General features: G+C 27.3%; 2 protein-coding genes across 3 annotated transcripts in view; both read left to right on the forward strand.

Moving 5' to 3' along the window:
* The window catches only part of LOC107437390 (transient-receptor-potential-like protein), a 279,014-nt gene that overhangs the window by 27,306 nt on the left and 232,397 nt on the right, over positions 1–19,311 (forward strand). The gene's annotated exons all lie outside the window — the stretch shown is intronic.
* Positions 9,332–11,108, forward strand: LOC147800949 (uncharacterized). The gene is made up of 2 exons (XM_087156082.1): positions 9,332–9,724; positions 9,864–11,108. Exons 1-2 carry the CDS (start codon positions 9,332–9,334, stop codon positions 11,106–11,108), a joined length of 1,638 nt encoding a protein of 545 aa, XP_087012208.1.

Here is a 19,311-nt window from a genome sequence, read left to right on the forward strand (position 1 = left end):
CTAATTTTTTTTTAAAAATAGTAATAAACCGATACAAAAATCAGTTGGGAATTTAAAGTTTTCGGGGAAGTTGTTAAATAAATTTCTTGCAAATTGTCATTGACCCATAGAGTATTAGAAGAATTAGCGTTCAATGTTTTTGAAAGGGATATTATACATAAAAAAAAAATGGTCAGAACTTCCAGAATGTGGAATGATTTCCGTGATTCCGGATCTACGGAAACACTAAAAAGCTTGGTATTTTTTACCACATGCGTTTTGGTAAAATGAGCAATGGTTTTATACACTGTTAAAAATTTCTCGGAAAAAATGGCTAAATGACCATTTATTGAACGGTTATTTTACCATATTTATTCAAAACAGTCAAATAACCATAAATAAAATGGTAATTAAGCTGTTAGGTTTGAGAAAACTGTTTCTTAACTTCTTTTACCTTATACAGTTAAACAAACAGAATTTTATAGCACCAACTAGAACCACCTAATGAAGCTACTTAGTTCTTTGCAACTGCGTACATATCATAGCCGGGCGGGCTTACCTGTCAATCTCATGACCGACAGAATTGGAGTTCGAGTCCTAGTGTTGACACCACAATATTTCCTCCATTCCCTTCAACACATGAATAATTTCCAGTGTCCGGCACTCTCCAGTGCCTATTACCTTGCGAAAAGCCGAGCTCCTATGTCTAGTTAAATAATAATTTTTTTTTAATTTTTTTTACGTTTTTGAAACATGCTAGTTGTAAATGGTTAAAAACCCATAAAGAAAAAAATAATTTCTTTACCGTAAAATTTACGATTAATCTGATGGACAGACAGCTGCAGTTATTTTACCATAATTTAAGAATAAAAATTTTAACAGTGTAATATGCGACAAAATTTGGTAATTTCGGTACCTACGTTATTATGATACCTTAGAGCATTGTATAAACCGTATTTATTCGGATAAATTTACTTTTCAGTTTTGTATCTTTTACTTAAAGTGTGGTAATAAGAACTGTAATTTTGAAAACCGAAATTTCCGGTTAACTATTACCATATGAACGTAAAAATTATCAAATGAATGGATTAAATATCTCATACTTTGGTTTTATTTACCAGAATTATGTTTTATTTTTCTTTAACAGAATTGTTATTGCCATACAGTGCCGTAATTTTAACAGAATTTATTCTCCATGTATAAATGGGTAGCTTTCGATTGGCTTATTTTTAATTTTCAGTTATAAATACAGTTAAGGCATAATTTAGATATAAATAAGTATTAATTATTCTAAACGACATTTAAAAATATTTAATTATGCCATCTGTAAGGGTTTAATGAGAATCGTGTCCAAAACAATTTGTGCGAATCACGTCAAAAACAATGAAAAAATGAAAAACATTTTCCCTTTTAGATATCTATCTGTTTTTTTTTAAAAAAACATTATCAGAAATTTTACTTGTTAGATGAATATGCTGGGTGTTCTATAAAGACCCCTTTTCATATGAATTTTTAGAATCCTTATCAAATATGAAAAAATAAAAGTATACATATTTTGGATAGCAAATTAACATTTAAACGAGGAAAAACAAAAACGCTGTGAAAATGTGATCGTTTACAGTAGTGAATAGCAGTTGTAATTAACATCAAAAAAAGTTTCATTAAAGGTTGAAACATGAAAATATTTCTGATAATCCTCGTTCAACTCCTCTCTTTTTCCTCTTGCAATTTAACCTGTCTAGATAGCCTGTTTCATTGTTTTGTGTTCAATTATTTTAAAAATATATATTAAGTGCGGTTTTTACGAAACACTCTTATTTTCAATTATTAATGTGTTGCGGTATATGCTGTAGTATATCAGAGAAATTGGTAATATACCATTTACGAATCCTAGAAATTCATAATATGCTATTTATGAATCATAAAATTTATTAATATTGTATTTATAAATCAGAAAAATTGGTAACATGCTAGAGAAGTATGGAAAATAGTTGTGCAAAAGAGATCTAAAATTGTAAATAGGGTTTCCATATGCCAATAAAATTGAAAAAAAAGATGATAAATAAAGCAAAGATTGATACTTTAATAATGATTGATACTTTTCAAACAAACATACATGACATCGACATAAAGGATTCCCCCTGCCAAATTTCCTATGATTAAATAGATATCTTAAAAAAGAAAGCTCTTTTTCAGCATGCACCATCCAGTATTAGCCCATAGCAGCCGTTATTTTTCACATTCTGATTGTCATTATTTGTAGCGGTATAACGATATGACAATTAATTAATCAATTGTAAGCAGCAATTAATTTTACCCAAAAGGCGACAGTGTTCCCCTTTTAGAACATGTCCTTTTTCCTGAAAACTAAATATTTTAAGCTGAATTGTTTTATTCATAGCCTTTGATTGCATTTGTAGTTCAGAAACAAGATATTCGCCTCAACCAGAATAAGTATTTCTATTTCGATAATAAATTATACGACTGGGATTTTTTTTAGCAATAAAGTGGTAGCTAATAATATAACATTCTTTGTAGCGGTAACGATATAACAATTGATTTAACAATCGTAAGCAGCAATTAATTTAACACAAAAGGCGACAATGCTTTTATTTTAGAGCATGTCATTTTTTCTGAAAACTAAATATTTGAAACTGGATTGTTCCATTCATAGCATTTGTATTTCAGAAACAAGACATCTGCTTCAACTTAAATAAGTATTCCTATTTCGATATTAAATTATACAACTGGGACTTTTTTAGCACTAGTGGTAGCTAATAATATAATATGCCCACTTTATTTGAGCACAAATATCCTTTTTTTTCTCCTTAAAATAAGTTGAATTGCTTCAAGTCCGTAAATACCATGCCAGAAATAAAGAGAGCGATGGAATTTAATCACCACTATTTTAATTTTGGGACACTGCGCAAATTATAGCATTTGTATGAAAATAATCATAAAATATCTGTTAAAAAAACTTTAAAACTTATTACATTTATTGTTACATTACATACGGATAAATACAATTTGTTTGAATAAAACTTTATATGTTCTCACCTTATTTATCATTAACATAGTCATAAAAACATAGTCAAAAAACAATCAAAGCTTCATAAGGACTAAACATTAGAAATATTGCAAAGTCTCAGAAATTTTAAAGTTTGGCTCAGATTTTTTAATGTATAGATTATATTTTAACCTTTTTGAGTATTAGTTCTCTCTTTATTTGAAATTGAAGCCCCAGGCGTTCCTGCATTAATATACGACACTACCCTATAATAATGGGATACACACTTTCAATTTTTGGAATTCTTTCAAATTACTCAAGTAGAGAATTATTTATAACTTCAAGAACTGTTTAGGTAATGCGATTTCTCGTGCTTATTAATAACGCTTTAAGTTCTCAGTGGTTTGAGGGACTGGTAATAAATTACGAATAAAAAAGAGTGTTTTTGAACACCCTGTGCAGAAAAACTATGGAAATAAGCTTGTAGCTTGTATCAATAACTTTGGTTATCACTTGCAATAACTGAACAAAGTTCCGTAAACCTAGTTGAAATATTCAGGAAGTTCTCAGCATTTCATAAGGAAATAATTACCCATTTGACTTACCCTTTTTAAACTATAACCGTAGAAATATTAAAAATTTAAAAAAAAAATGAACAAAATCTTTCAAGTTAATTTAAATAATAACAAAAGTCTCATTTTTCAAATTTAAAAATATTCGCTAAAATTTCCGGTTAAAGTAATCATTTCATACTAAGCATGCATGGAAATATCTGAAATTGTTTTTAATAATTTTGCTATGAATTAAATTAAATGACTTAGGCAAAAGGACTGAAATATTATATTGAAAATCTAAAACGCTTCTTTCAATTTTTTAAATAATTTTTGTAAATTTGGAAAGAAAGATTTGAATGGTAAGTAGTTTTTCACAACTTTCATTTTGTACTATTTAACAAGAAGATTTATTAAAAATGACACCGGCGTTATAGATGAACATCCTCTATATATATATATATATATATATATATATATATATATATATATATATATATATATATATATATATATATATATATATATATATATATATATATATATATATATATATATATATATATATATATATATATATATATATATATATATATATATATATATATAAATATATATGTATATATATATATATATACATATATAAAGAACAGAGAGTTGTTGCAGTTTGTACATACAAGTCATTTCACTGGGTATAAAGTAAAAGTAAGGGGATTTTTATATACATTTTTAGTAAACTTTTTAATTTTTAATTCCTATTAAAAAACTTTATTTTTATATTTTAGTTATTAATAAATATGCGTTTCGTCTGTTCAAGCAAGAAACCATAGAAGGAAAAAAAATTCTGGTAGAATAACCTTTGTGTTAGAAAATATTTCTGGAAGAAAAGTAACAATTCTGGTTAATAAAATTTAAATATACGTTACTTAAACCATTCGTTTGGTAATTTTTTCAAATGGTAACAGTTAACTGTAAATTCTGGTTTTCAAAAATATAGCTCTTATTACTACATATTTATTAAAAAACAAAAAGGAAAATTGAATTTAACCGAATAAATAGCTTTTGATGCCTGCTGTAAGCTGTCACGATAAAATTACCAAATTTTATCACATATTATAAAACCATAATTTTTTGAAATTTTACCAAATTCATTACATAAGATCTTTTTTTATTGGGTTTTTTTGTGTCCCCATAGAGTCAGAAACATGGTAAATTTTACCACATTCTGGTAGTATTGCTTGTAATTTTTGTTCAGTGTGATATAGACTATAGACCGTATCTAAATCTATAGAGACCGTATATCTCTACTCTCATTTTTAATTAAAATTTTAACCCATGTTTAAGGAGGCTTAATCCAATGCTTTAACTATTAAATAATAAATATTAAATAATGAATATTAAATTATAAATATTAAATGATAAATATTAAATAATGATGATTAAATAATAAATATTAAATAATAAATATTAAGTAATGAATATTAAATAATAAATATTAAATAATGAATATTAAATAATAAATATTAAATAATAAATATTAAATAATGAATTTTAAATAATAAATATTAAATAATAAATATTAAATAATAAATATTAAATAATAAATATTAAATAATAAATATTGTTATTGTATATTATTTTTTAATTGAGTGTCGTTTTTATTGAAACGCGTATTAACTAATTTAAATTTTTCTTTTCAATGTTCGAAAATAGTACTTTAATTATTATTTGCTTATGTCATTTTGTTATTCCCAGACGGACAGTTGGGGAAAAAAATAAGGAGAAAGAAAATAAATCTAAATTATTATTTAAAAATATCCATCAAATGTCCTGAGGTGAAAAAAAAACAGAATATTTTAAATAATTCAAAGTGATTGGAAATATAATTCCAAAAAGTTGACTGACAATCAAGTTACATTTTTATTCATTGACCAATCGAATTCTATATCTCAAATGAAAAATAAAACTACAACAATGTTCCAAGATTCATTGTTTGTGGTTGAAGTTAAGACAAATGAGATGTTTATTTTTATCGCCCTATAATAAATGGCAAATCTTTTACGCTTCAGCAAATTGTTAGAAGATAAAAATTCGATCTTGAATGAATTTGTCGCAGTAAATTATTTAGTCAAGTTAAATGAAACTTATAAATGTCATAAAATTAGGTTGTTAGATTTATCGGAATAATAACTTTTATTTGGCGAAATTATAACCTTCATAATTTCCTTTGTATGTTTAAAGAAGATTGAAGTTTCATCCGGTTTCCTATTTTATTTAAAATTTCGCAGTAATTAGTTCGTTTTTCGTTTAATGTAATGCAAGTTGTCACGATTTTATTTTATTTGAGTGATCCTATTTTGGAGACTTTTTATTTAATTTATCAATGGAGTAAAATTGGAATTTTATAAGATTATTAAAAGATATAAAAAGCATTAAATGCATTTCAAATTACTAAAATAAAAATCAGTAAAAAAATCATAGAGTGAAAATTGGTAAAAAAAAAAGAAATTCAGCAAAAATCTTTCCCAAAGAATAAGAAAAGAACAAATTTAATGTGCATCAAAGTGTTCTTTGATAATTGTTGCTCAAACTGTTCTTTTATAATGGCGTAAAATTTTTACTATATTTATTATAACTATTATAAAATACCATTATTATAAAACATTATAATTATGCTATTACAAAATACTTTTTAGATCAATGGCGGCTATTTCATTTTAAGGATTCAAATATTTCTGAACTATATAAAAGTGGCAAAATTATAGAAAATCAAAATAAAATTTATTTTTAGTTCTAGTATCTTAAAATTTTAATACTTTTTTGTTTAAATTATTTTTGGCATGCCATGTATTCTCTATCCTTGTATTAAATAGTAATTAATTTTATTATTTAATAGTTATCTTCATCTTTTGAGGAAACCGGGATGGTGTGCTCATCTCCTAAATAGAATCCCCAATTTCGAATTTTGGTGAAGGCTAGTCAACTCATGCTTCTAGCTCGCAGCGACCACACTGCTGACATAGTTAGGAGTTGAAATCGGTTTAGTTTTGGATTCAGTGTGTGAGGTTTTCATGGTTTTCTATATGAAAGCAAAGCTAAGTTTCATTTAAAGTATTCCTCTTCGAAGACAAGTTTGTTCCAGGACTTGTTTCAGAAGTTTTATTGTCTTCTGGATCGGGTTCAAAGCTCTTGGCAACTTGGTTCAAAGCACTTTGGTTGGGCACTTAGGCAATGATTTTGGAAAAAGTAACAATAAAATATGTCTTACTGATATTTGATAAAAAATGGTAAAAATGATAAAATTTGATAATTCAATCATGATACTTTAGATCATTGTCTGAAAACAATTTATTTGGTTAAATTTACTCTTCAGTTTTGTATTTTTCACTTAATGTGGGGTAATAATGACGATAAATTTTAAAACCAGAATTTATGGTAAATCGTTATCATATGAAAGAAAAAATTACAAAATGAATAGTTTAAGTACCATAGATTTTGGTTTTATTAGCAAAAATTGTGTTTTTTCTAATTTTAAATTTTTTTTAATCATATTTAAATGTAACTACCATACAGGATGGTATTTTTATCAGAATTTTTTCCTCCGTGTAGTAAAAATTGCTCTAAAATTTCGAATCACTAACACAGATAATGGCTTTAAGTTCAAATCGTTTTGCGAAACAACTACTCTTCTGTATAATTTCAAAATAACAATATCTTCGTCATCGAATAATAAATGAGGTTAGGAACAGAGGAAAAAATCCTTCAAAACTTAAAAAAGGAGAAAAAAAAAGTTTTCATGAAACATCCGAATAAAAGTAGTCCGAGTAATCTGACAATGATTGAGTAGTCAACATTAATCATAACTTAGGTTCGGAATCCATTCCCTAATGATTAAGTTAAATCGATTAAAATAAACGTCATTTTTGTCTTTGCAAAATAAGCGCATAAACAGATGAAGGAATTATTGATTCAAAAAATGTTATCAAACATAAGTTTTAAGTTTAAAAAAATTGGCAAGAAAAGAGATCATTAAATGAACCAAAACCTTTTTTAATATTTGCTTCGAGAAAATCATACCTTATACGTATTTTTTTAAGTATTTAAATATAAAGCCTATTTCCATGACAGTATAAAAGAAATATTAAAAAAAGTCTGCTAAAATCAGTGCTTTCAAACTTAGTTAATGATGTAAAGTTAAATCTTAATATGTTTTTGAAAGCAAGGTGGCGAGAAAATAAGAAATGTGACTAATTAACTTTTAAAACAAAGCAAGCTGTAAAAAGTTAGCGAAAATATATATATAAAAAAAATGCTACTTTTAACAGTTTTTTCCCTCAGAATACGAGATATGAAAAAAATATTAACGAGAAAGTTCAAAGAAAAGAATTTACATGAATTATAATGTTTAGCACGAAAAAAAGGTATAATTACTATCTAAGTTCATAGACAGTATTTAGAAAGAATCATTCGTTTGTTTTGTGTATTTTTTAAAGGCAAGCAAAATCATATGTTTAATGATTTACTTTTGAAACAAAAATTCAAAATTTGTTTCATTTTAAATCAGAAAATAAATTACTATACCCAGTTATATCAAGTTTCTATCGCGTAAACATCAAAACTAAAGTAATGAGAATTTCACTGAAAAAACGTGTAGCCGCAACTATCAGAATATGGTAAAATTAACCGTGTTCTTGGCTCTATGGGACATCAAAAAGCTCGGTCATTTTTATCGAATTTCCTTGGTAATAATTTTAGTGAAATTAACAATGAGATATTGTTTTAAAATCTGAGATAAAGTTTGATAATTTTATCATGATACCTTAGGCATAAAAACTATTTATTCGGTTAAATTTTCTTTTAAATGTTGTATTTTTTAGTAAATGTGTTGTAATAAGAACTACAATTTTATGAACCAGAATTTCCGATAAACCATTACCATGTGAGCGGAAAATTTACCAAATGAATGGTTTAAATATCGTATATTTTGGTTTTATTAACTTGAATTATGCCTTTTTTTTAACCAGAAATATCATTAGCATAAAGTACGAAACTTTTATCAAGAGTTTCTTTCTCCTTGTAAATATTTAAGATATGATTATTCAAGGTTATTTCAAATTTTACTTAAAATTCGCAAATACAAATTTCAGAAAAATTAGTCACATTTTTTTCCCTCCAAATTATTAGGCCTAATTATGCCTTATTTTCTTAAAATTAATTTATATATTAGGAGCCATTTAAATTTAACGTAAGAATATTTTTGGTAATTTTCGATCCTCCCCCCTTTCGCAGCAGAAATAAGCAAATCACAAACTTCCTCCCAAGCTTACGTAAGGAAGTCGCAGCAAGCCCCTCCTGGTTTCTACTTTAACTTTGACTGTAGTTATCTCGTTTAAGGGGGGTCAGGACCCTTAAGACTCTCAAAAAATCGATTTTTCAAGAATCATTTTTTTTTATTCCTTGCATTATTCTGCGCATTTTCGTATCTTACATTTCGAAATCTTTCAATTGGTTCAAAAGTTATAAGGGTTAGAAGACAAGTCACTCACCAACAATTCTTTTAGTGGGCGTGGTCGCGAATTGCTTCATTTCGGGCTTATCTTATAGTTTCTAATAATAATCTGAGATTTAAAGTGTCTACAACTCAACTCTGCTCCAACCCTTTGCAGATTTTATTTGTTTATATTCGAATTGCATGCGTTTTTTTTATCTTAGATTAATATTTGTACATTCGTCTATTAGCTTTCATTTCAGTCAAAAATCTAGTTTCGGTTTGATTTATTTATTATAAATAATCATGAATAATCCTCGTAGATCTGGTCAGAGACCAAAAAAGAGAAGATTTCGTGGAAATCAATTTCGGCAAAGTGTAAAAGTGGGCAGTTGCAATGTTTTTATTGAAAAAGAGGATTTTAAAAGTGCTTCTAAGAAAAAGCTTTCGATGTCATGTTCCAGTTTCAAGGATATCGAAACTGAAACTAAAGAGACTTTTGATGGTTATCGCCTTATTGATGTTGCTTCCTTGATAAGTTTTTTCAATAATGTGGCTGCTTGTGGAATTTGTCATGCTTCCTTGAAAATGACTGAGAAATCCCAGTGTGGATTGTTGTCTTCTTTTGAAATAACATGTCAGAAAAGGGATGTTTTTAAAAGCTGCAAACTGATAGGAGTGAATAAGAACATTCCAGAAGTAAACAAAAGATCTGTTTTTGCAATGCGGTGCATTGGTGGTGGACTTTCAAGTCTGCAGACATTTTGTTCTGTCATGTGTTTGCCCAAGCCTATAACTCAGAAATCTTATGATAAAATTAATTCTAAAATATTGGAAGTATCAATCAAAAGAAGTTGCTTTGTCATCCATGGAACAGGCAGTTAACGAGGAAAAGTCTCTATCAGAAAATCCAAACAGTCTAACCGTCAGTGGAGACGGCACCTGGAAAACCAGAGGTCATACGTCTTTAATAGGCGTATGTACCTTGGTAGGCGGCGAGACAGGAAAAGCTGTTGACATAGAAGTAATGTCGACATTCTGCAAAGGTTGTGCTTCGTACAAGGGTCCAAAGTTTGGCTTGAGATATCATAAGTGGCTCTCTTCTCATAAAACAGTGTGCCAGAAAAATCATGCCGGCTCTTCTGGAAAAATGGAGGTTGACGGCATGAAGAGGATTTTCCAAAGATCTGAAGAAAAATATGACGTCAAGTATGAAACATACATTGGCGATGGTGATTGTAAAACTTTCCAGGCTATTTGTGAGGCGAAGCCATATGGAAAAGATGTTTCGATAACCAAAGTGGAATGTGTGGGACACATACAGAAGAGAATGGGCACTCGTTTGCGAAAACTCAAAACTTCATATGGCAAAAAAAGGCTTTCAGATGGTAAGACGATAGGTGGTCGGGGAAGACTGACAGATGTAACAATAAATAGAATTACAAGTTATTATGGCAATGCAATTCGCCAAAACAGCAATAACTCAGTCAACATGCGAACAGCGATTTGGGCCATATGGGCTCATACTTGCAGCACGGATAAAGAGCCGATGCACTGGTTTTGTCCGAAAGGCGAAAATAGTTGGTGCAGCTATAATAAAGCTGTGCATAACAACAAAGTGCATGAGTATAAGCACCCAATGCTGGTTGCTAAAGTTGTTATGGAGGCAATAAAGCCAATATTTAAGGATCTGTCTCATCCGTCTCTTTTGAAAAGATGTTTGGGGGGTAAGACCCAAAACCCAAATGAGTCGTTAAACTCACTCATATGGAAGTTTTGCCCTAAATTTGCTAGTGCTGGCAAAAATGTTGCCAAAAAAATAGCTGCATGTATGGGTGTTTGTGTTTTTAACGATGGAAAAAAATCTTTGATGTCTATTATGAAACTGTTGGAGCTACAAATCAACAATAAAGCAAAGCAAAACTTTCATGCTCAAGATAAACTGCGCATAACAAAAGCTGAAAAGCGAGCTAGTGAACAGTCTATTGTAGCTCGTAGAGTGAAACGACAAAAAAAGATTTGTGAAAATGAGAGAATGAAAAAAAGTGAAGGGGGGGATATGTATATTTCTGGTGGCTTTTAATTTTTAAATGTTTTTTTTTATATTGATTTTATTATAAAATAATAAAATGTAAGAAATTTATTCCTTTATATCTATGTCTTTGAGGTTACTTAGGATTTCTAGATAAACATAAAAATGGATATTGTTATAATAATCAAAATTTTAACTTTGTGGTCATTTTTATCAACAATTTTTTAAAAGTTACTAACATGAAAATCTTTTGTTTGTTTTTGAAAATTTATTTTAAAACATCATCTTTTAGATTTTTGTAAATCTCAAAAATCTATCATTTAGGTTGGTTTGGTTTTTGTATCAATCATTTCTAAAGTTTGAAAAGTTGATTACTATTTGACTCGATGCTCGTTATGTGACAAGTCGTTGTGAAATGTTACTTTATTTTGTTTATAAGTCAAATTTAGTTAATGTATTACTGTTTAAGTTGTATGTAGGTATTGTAAAATGATTTATTTTATTTATTTAGGCATTTTTAGAAAAATATATTGTGTGGTATTTGAAAAAAACAAATTTTTAACTTTAAAGTCATTTTTCTCAAAATGTGATATTTTGAACTTGTGCGCACTGCGTACAAAGAAATAATTGATAGAATTGTACGAAACTTTAGGAAAAGATTTATGATATGGTTTGCTACAACTGGTACCTACTATAAAAACCATTACTTTCTTAAAATTTTTTTAAATAATTGTGTAATGTGCCAAAAATATAGAAATTTGAAAAACTTAAGCTTTTTTAATTTTTAGAAAATTAATCAAAATAATATTAGGTAACACAGGTTTAGGGTAATTATAACTTTAATTTAAAATTAGTTTGACATTATTTTGATGATATTTGACTCGTACGCTTTGCGCACAATGAAACTCACTTTTTCGAAAATAAAAAAATTTCACTATATTAAAAAAAGTCTGTAATTTTTTTTATGAATGATTTTTTTGAATTTAGCTATTTAATTATATTGATAATAGTGCTAGTAAATAATAAAAAAATTTTCATAGCTTTAGGATAAATTCAAAGATAGTTACAGTGTGTCGAAAATATGGTATTTCATTGTATCGTTTAAGGCTTTAAAGGGTCCTGACCCCCCTTAAGGATTAACTTTTAATAATAAGATGTACTTTTAATGAAACATAGTTTATGTTTTAATATAATTCTGTGAAATTTTGAATAGAATATTCCTTAAAAAACTTTTTGATTTTATTTTTGTGTTCACAGCTGTTGAGCCCATCGAAGAAATTTTCTTTACAGTTTTTTCTTTCCTTGAATTCAACTTTTATTTCACATTTTAAATTTTTTCCAAATGTAATTCTTTTTCGATAAATTTTTATTTTTGCTTTAAGAAAAAAAAGAAAAAAGGACGATTTGAGGATTTTAATGTCTTACTCTAGCATTGCTTATACCTCTCCTCACTTTTGTCAGCAAAAATAAACAAGTCACAAACACCCTTCCCGCTTGATGTTTGCGTATTATTTTAACGACCCTTTAGTTACACATAGTTTTTTCATATCATTCCATGAACTGAAATTTTGTGTTATGATTAAAATTACTCTAAAAATTGGAATGAGCAGAAGATGGTTTCGTGATGAATTAATAAAGCATCTTCAAAAGGAAAAATATTTCTAGTTCAATACTTTTGGGTTTAATTTAGTATTTGGTATATATATATATATATATATATATATATATATATATATATATATATATATATATATATATATATATATATATATATATATATATATATATATATATATATATATATATATATATTATAATTATTATTATTACTATTAAAATAACATAGCAGTTACAATAAAAAAGCCCCACAATTGTAATGCAAATATTAAAATGTCAATAAATTATCAATAGTGTACGTCATATGACTAAATCCTGATGTAGTATTTTAATTATTAAATATATTTTAAAGCTAATCAAAAATAAAACGAGTTTAAGTTAAAAGTACTTGTAGTAATTCCCATCATAAATAGATAAATACTTAAGTTTAAATTACACAATAGAAATAGTCTTGTAATATTTTTTAGCAATGTTATTAAACACGCATCTGATAAGCTGGACAAAATTTAAGATTTATAATTCTACCTTTAACCACTATCTAATATGCTTAAAGTATTTGCCACATTTTACCTAGTTAACTTTTAAAAGAAATGGTTAAACTTCCAAAGATTAAAAACAGAGAAAAGACGAATAATCAGCTAAAACTAAAAATATTTCCGATAAATTTTTCGCATAAAGCTATCCTAAATATATACATTAATTGTATGCTTAATAAACAAAATCCTAATAAAATATTTTTAAAAAAAATTTAATTATGGAGTATATTTTAAAACTAGTCAAAAATAAAAAGAATTTAAGTTTAAAGTCATTCAAATAATTCCACACATAAAGAGGAAAATACTTAAATTGAACTAACACAATAGAAAATGTCATTTAATATTTTTTAACATGGATAATAAACATACTTCGCATGAGTTAGACAAAATCTGAAATTTATTATTCAGCCATTCTATGATACCAATATCTAATCTGTTTTATTAATTTACCACATTTAAATTAGTGAACTTTCGAAATAGATGGTTTTACTTCTAAAGATTAAAAATGGAAAAGACAAATAATCTTCCAAAACTCTAACTATTTACGAAAGATTTTTCGCATAAAACTATCCGAAATATCTTATTATTGAAATCTAATGAATCTTATTTTAATTAAAAACTAATCTACCATGCAAATTACCTCCATCTAATATAAAATCTATTTTACACAAACCACTGAAAGTTCATCGACTTCGACAAGATTGTAACGCAAGCTTTTAATATATTCAACATAATTATCAATAGAAAACGCATTTGTTTACAAATTTAAGTACAGATATATTGACGGTAGTCGAGACGTAATCAATTATTCTTTTAAATAAGATATAATTTGCTGTCGGTGAAAGCCTAATAACGTATTCACCTGATCAATTAATCAGCCAACCTGCGTCTCCAAGATAAGGTAAAGAACTTGATTTTAGTTGTAAGGAGTACCCTAAAAAGATATACGCTTAATTTATCACTACAAGGAGTTTTAAAAAGAGAATTTTCAAGATCTTTGTTTTACTAAGTTATCTGTAGATTCCGGATTAATTTGCATTTCAAAGTTTCCTTAACGAACATTAATTTAAAGTTATCTTTCTTTATTTGATGCAAGAGTTGCATGGAAGTATTATTTATCACTTTAAATCAATAATGAAATATTATCGTAGAAAAAATTTCGAATTATTTATTGCTAAACAGGTATTTAATAATTTACGTAACATATTTGTAAGATACTAATGTGGCTAATGCTTCTGTCTCGCTGCAATTAATTATTCAAAAATAAGTAATAATGGATTTTTGCCATTTTGAATGTAAAATAAATTTGTTGTTAGGATAGCTACATTAGATAAATTAAAAATTTCGCGTGGTACCACTGGTATATTGTTATCGGGTTCATTTTGAAATTAAACAGACCATTTTTCTGCAGCCTCATTAAACTCCATACACAATTTAGTTTCATGATATTCGTTTTGAAAAAATTAAAATTAATTGAAAACTAATAAAAATTAAAATATTTTCCAAAATTTATTTTGCTTGTTTGAATACATATCAAATAAAGTCTTTATTAATCAGTAAATATCCAATTATGTCACTAAATTTATTGCTCATTTTATTCAATCATTTCACGGCTCTAACAGATTTAAAATTGAGAAAGCAAATTTAAGTTTTTGCTACAAGGAATTTATTTTCGTAAGAAATCATTTGAACGCATATGAATATCAAAGTATGACATCATGGTTTTAAAAACATATTGCTATGGGATGAGCTTGGATATTACACAGGGTCATTATAAAATAGCTTTGCCGACATATTATTCTCTGGAGAGCTTACCGTTTGAGTGATCGAGGTTAATAAAATTTTGTGTATCGGCATTATATTATATGATCTCAAGAATTGTACCATAAAAATTGCGCAGCCCTCACATTTGTAGTTACGGAGATAAAATTTCGAAATATTTAATTGACAACATCCAATTTTAATAACTGATTCGGGATTTTTAGTGAATAACTTAAAATGGAGTTGAAACGATATTTTTTGAGCAAGGAATGGTGACATATAAGGTGTGTGTGTGTTTATTTATATTAATTTTTTTCACTAATAAATGTTTTTTATTTATTTTAAATTTGAAGTGTTTATTAATAAGCTTGTATTTACTTTAAATTGAATTTTTGAAATGACTGCAGTTTTATTAATTAAAGAAATGTCACTTTTTGTTTCGCTGTACAAAGTTATTTATCACTAAATAAAGTGAAAATATGTCAATTAAGCACACGTAAAGGTTAAGAAATAGACATAGATTTGTGTTTTTTCTTTTAGTTCAGTTTTTGTTATATGTAGCATAAATAATACTCTATCTTCATTTTATACTCTATCTTCCATCTTATCGGTTTTTCTCCACTATAAAAATATTTTAATAAAGTTTAAAAATGACTTGTTATTACAATTATATACCATAAATTTACTTTACAATATGATCATAAATCATTTAGAAACAGGGTGTTACAATAAAAATACTTTTGAAACACTGTGCAATATGTTATCACAATTATAAACCATTGATATACTTTACAGTATGATCATAAATCACTTTGAAATAGGGTGTTACAGTAAAAATATTTCTAAAACAGTGTGCAATGTATGTAATTAAAATTATATACCATGGATATACTTTTCAATATGATCATAAATCATTTAGAAATAGGGTGTTACAATAAAAAATACTTTTAAAACAATGTGCAATATATGTTATTACAATTATATACAATGGATATACTTTACAATATAATCATGAATCATTTAGAAATAGGGTGTTACAATAAAAATGCTTTAAAACAATGTGTAATATATTTATCTCCAAAAAGCTTATTTATTTTAACGATAGGTTGAAAGAGGAGAAATTTCAATAATTAAAAGTTTGTTTATATACAGCAGCATGGCTGTATCTAATATTTTCACGTAAAACATTTTTTTTAATATTTCAACTTTCCAGAAAAAAAATGCCTCCTGACTTTTGCGGCCAATTAATCGGAAATGGTGCGATAAATATGACCTCACTATTACTGTTATTTTAATGATGAGAAGCGTGAAACATTTATAGCCATTGGGGAAACGAGAAATACTTACCCTCATCCTGTTAACTGTTACTGAAATTAGCCTCCAGGTTTCAAATGGTTTATGCGCTGCTGCAATAGCTTAAGGCATTTAAATTATCACCAAAGATCGTTATTTAAGGTGTTATTTCTTTTGAGTCGAGAAAAATGTGTTAGTTAAAGTCTATATTGAAGTTTTAAGTGTTATTGTAACTTTCATGGAGTTTCATAATTTAATTTGTTACCATATTGAAACATTTCCAAAGAAGCATTTTCGGGAATTGGTATTACTTAGTTAGTTGCATATTTTCATTTGCTTGAAATTATTTTGAAATCATGCAATAAAAAATATCTTTTCATCTTACTCATACTCAAACTATGCAAAATTAACAAGAGTTGAAAGTGTTATAATGAATTAAAAGTTATTTTTTGATATAATATAACTTTGAAAGAAAATATTGGCGTTACGATAATTTGAAGCAATGATAATGTGAGGATTCAAGAATGGTATTTTTCAACGAAGAATTTTTGGGAATTGGTATTACTTAGTTAGTTGCATATTTTCATTTGCGTGAAATTATTTTCGAATTATAAAATAAAAACTATCTTTTCATCTTACTCATACTCAAACTATGAAAAATTAACAAGAGTTGAAAGTGTTATAATGAATTAAAAGTCATTTTTTGATATTATATAACTTTGAAAGAAAATCTTGGCGTTACGATAATTTGAAGCAATGATAATGTGAGGATTCAAGAATGGTCTTATTCAAAGAAGAATTTTTGGGAATTGGTATTACTTAGTTAGTTGCATATTTTCATTTGCGTGAAATTATTTTCGAATTATAAAATAAAAAATATCTTTTCATCTTACTCATACTCAAACTATGCAAAATTAACAAGAGTTGAAAGTGTTACAATGAATTAAAAGTTATTTTTTGATATTATATAACTTTGAAGGAAAATCTTGGCGTTACGATAATTTGAAGTAATGATAATGTGAGGATTCAAGAATGGTCTTTTCAAGCCCTATAACAAATCGAACTTTTTTATTTAAAATGTTTTAAATTGTAAAATCGACATATTACATGGAATTTAATCTTTAACACAATAAAAAAATGTCACCATGTTCACTGTGAAAAATTCCGGATCAAATTTGGTGTAAAGTACTGGCACTTTGGGTGCATCGTTCGTGAAATCTATTTTTCCGTAAAATCCATTTTTTCCACAAAATATTAAGCCGTTATTTTTAGGGTGCATATCTTATACTTAATTATTGGAGTTAGGTTGTGGTTAAGTTTCAAGACATTGGAAACACCTCAAGTGTGAATGAATGGAGGAAATATTGTGGTGTCAACGCTGAGACTCGTATCCCCGTTCCTTTGCTCACGAGATTGATAAATTTGCCCTGTTGACTGTAATATGCACACAGCTGGAGGGAACTAAGTGTCTTTATAAGTTGAGCCTAGTTGCTGCGAAAAAATTCTGGTTGTTTGACCGTATTAGGTAAAAGCAGTTAATCAACGTTTTTTTCCTTCCACAGTTAACAGTTTCAATACATTCTCATCTATGATTATTCGACAATTTTGTTTGATTATGGTAAAATAACAATTAAATGAGTTATTATTCAACAATTTTTTTCGACAAATTTCTGAAATTAAGCACATATATTAATATGCGTTACTATCATGGTTGTTAACTTAAATTTTCTCAGATACAACGTATTTGTTTGTTAAAAATTGAAGTTTTAATTTCATTTTAATACCACTGGGAAAAATGATAATGGAAGGGATTAAAAGTTGGCAGGTATGCTGTTAAATATTTTCTATCTAAGATGACAGAAAGCTGTCTTGGACATCTCCTCTCCTTTAAGGATAAAAAAAATGCTATGGCAGAAAAAGGTGGAGTTTAGTGATTTCCCCCCCTGATTTTATCCCGTCTAATGTATTTTATTCGAAAAAGAAAACTATTATTCTTAAAGAAAACCAAGTTAAGGATATATATTTGTGAACAGGCAGACATCGAGGCAATTTAATTCAGAGGATTTCGTCAACGAAGCGTTCCTAAAAAGGAAAGTTATTCTTCTAGTTTTAGACTAAGAATATGTTCAAAGTTTCAACTAGGTCTGAAACTTTGCTCCATAAATTGAGACGCTGAGTGTTTCAGTGAAAAGATCTTCGATGAATTATCGATGACAAAGAAAAAATGTAATGATTTTGAACTTCTAACTAACGATGTCCATTCTTTTCAATAGTGACATAAATGGTTGGGCATAAGTCCAAACTTAAAATCGATCGAAGCATTTTTGTTTGCAATAAAGATATTTTATGGTTCTCTTGTTCAGAACTTTTCCATAAAAATATTTCTTATAATACATCGTTTTGTGATTATAAGTAATTTTCCACGTAAAAAGAGTAATTTATTCACCAAAAGATATTGCTTTAGCGATTTTATCTATTTTATATTTAAAGATTTGGTACATGATAATAAAAGTACTTTTTAAAACTGATAAAGAAATAAAATTGGGGCAAATTTCTGCTTAAGGACATAGACTATGAGACGACTGTCATAACCTGTGCAGCACTTGAGGCTGTTCTTCAAAATTTCTCAGGTCATGTGAAAGAACAGTTTTTAGCGATTGAGATGCTATTTTTATTATTTTTGTAATTTGTCATAGTAATTAAAAACGCTTGGGACATATTATTTTGATAATATTTAGACAAAACCCCATAATGAATTTATGAACCTATATTTATTATAGGGTGGTTTATATACGATACCACCCCTTAGGAACCTCATACCTACTGAACATGAAAATGATGCAAACTGTCACTATGATTTTTTTGTGTTTGAAAAAATATCCATTATAGAATTGTTTGAGTTCATAAAGTTTTGCAAAAAAATTAACAATTAGTTAATGATTTTAATAAATATTTTCCTCATAGATGGAAAAATCTCACTAAATGATGGTTTTCAGAAAAGTTCAATATTTTTTTAAATATTTAAAATAGTTTCTCTTATTAAATCC

This window comes from Parasteatoda tepidariorum, chromosome 12, assembly GCF_982258835.1.
Source record: "Parasteatoda tepidariorum strain Cologne lab strain chromosome 12, Ptep-v5.0, whole genome shotgun sequence".
NCBI lineage: Eukaryota > Metazoa > Arthropoda > Arachnida > Araneae > Theridiidae > Parasteatoda > Parasteatoda tepidariorum.

What these genes read in the sequence shown, in the direction of transcription:
- LOC147800949 (XM_087156082.1), top strand. Translation starts at nt 9,332, where the DNA reads ATGAATAATCCTCGTAGATCTGGTCAGAGACCAAAAAAGAGAAGATTT. An exon ending in TGAATAAGAACATTCCAGAA is followed by an intron (nt 9,725 to 9,863) that starts GTAAACAAAAGA and finishes AAATATTGGAAG; the next exon opens with TATCAATCAAAAGAAGTTGC.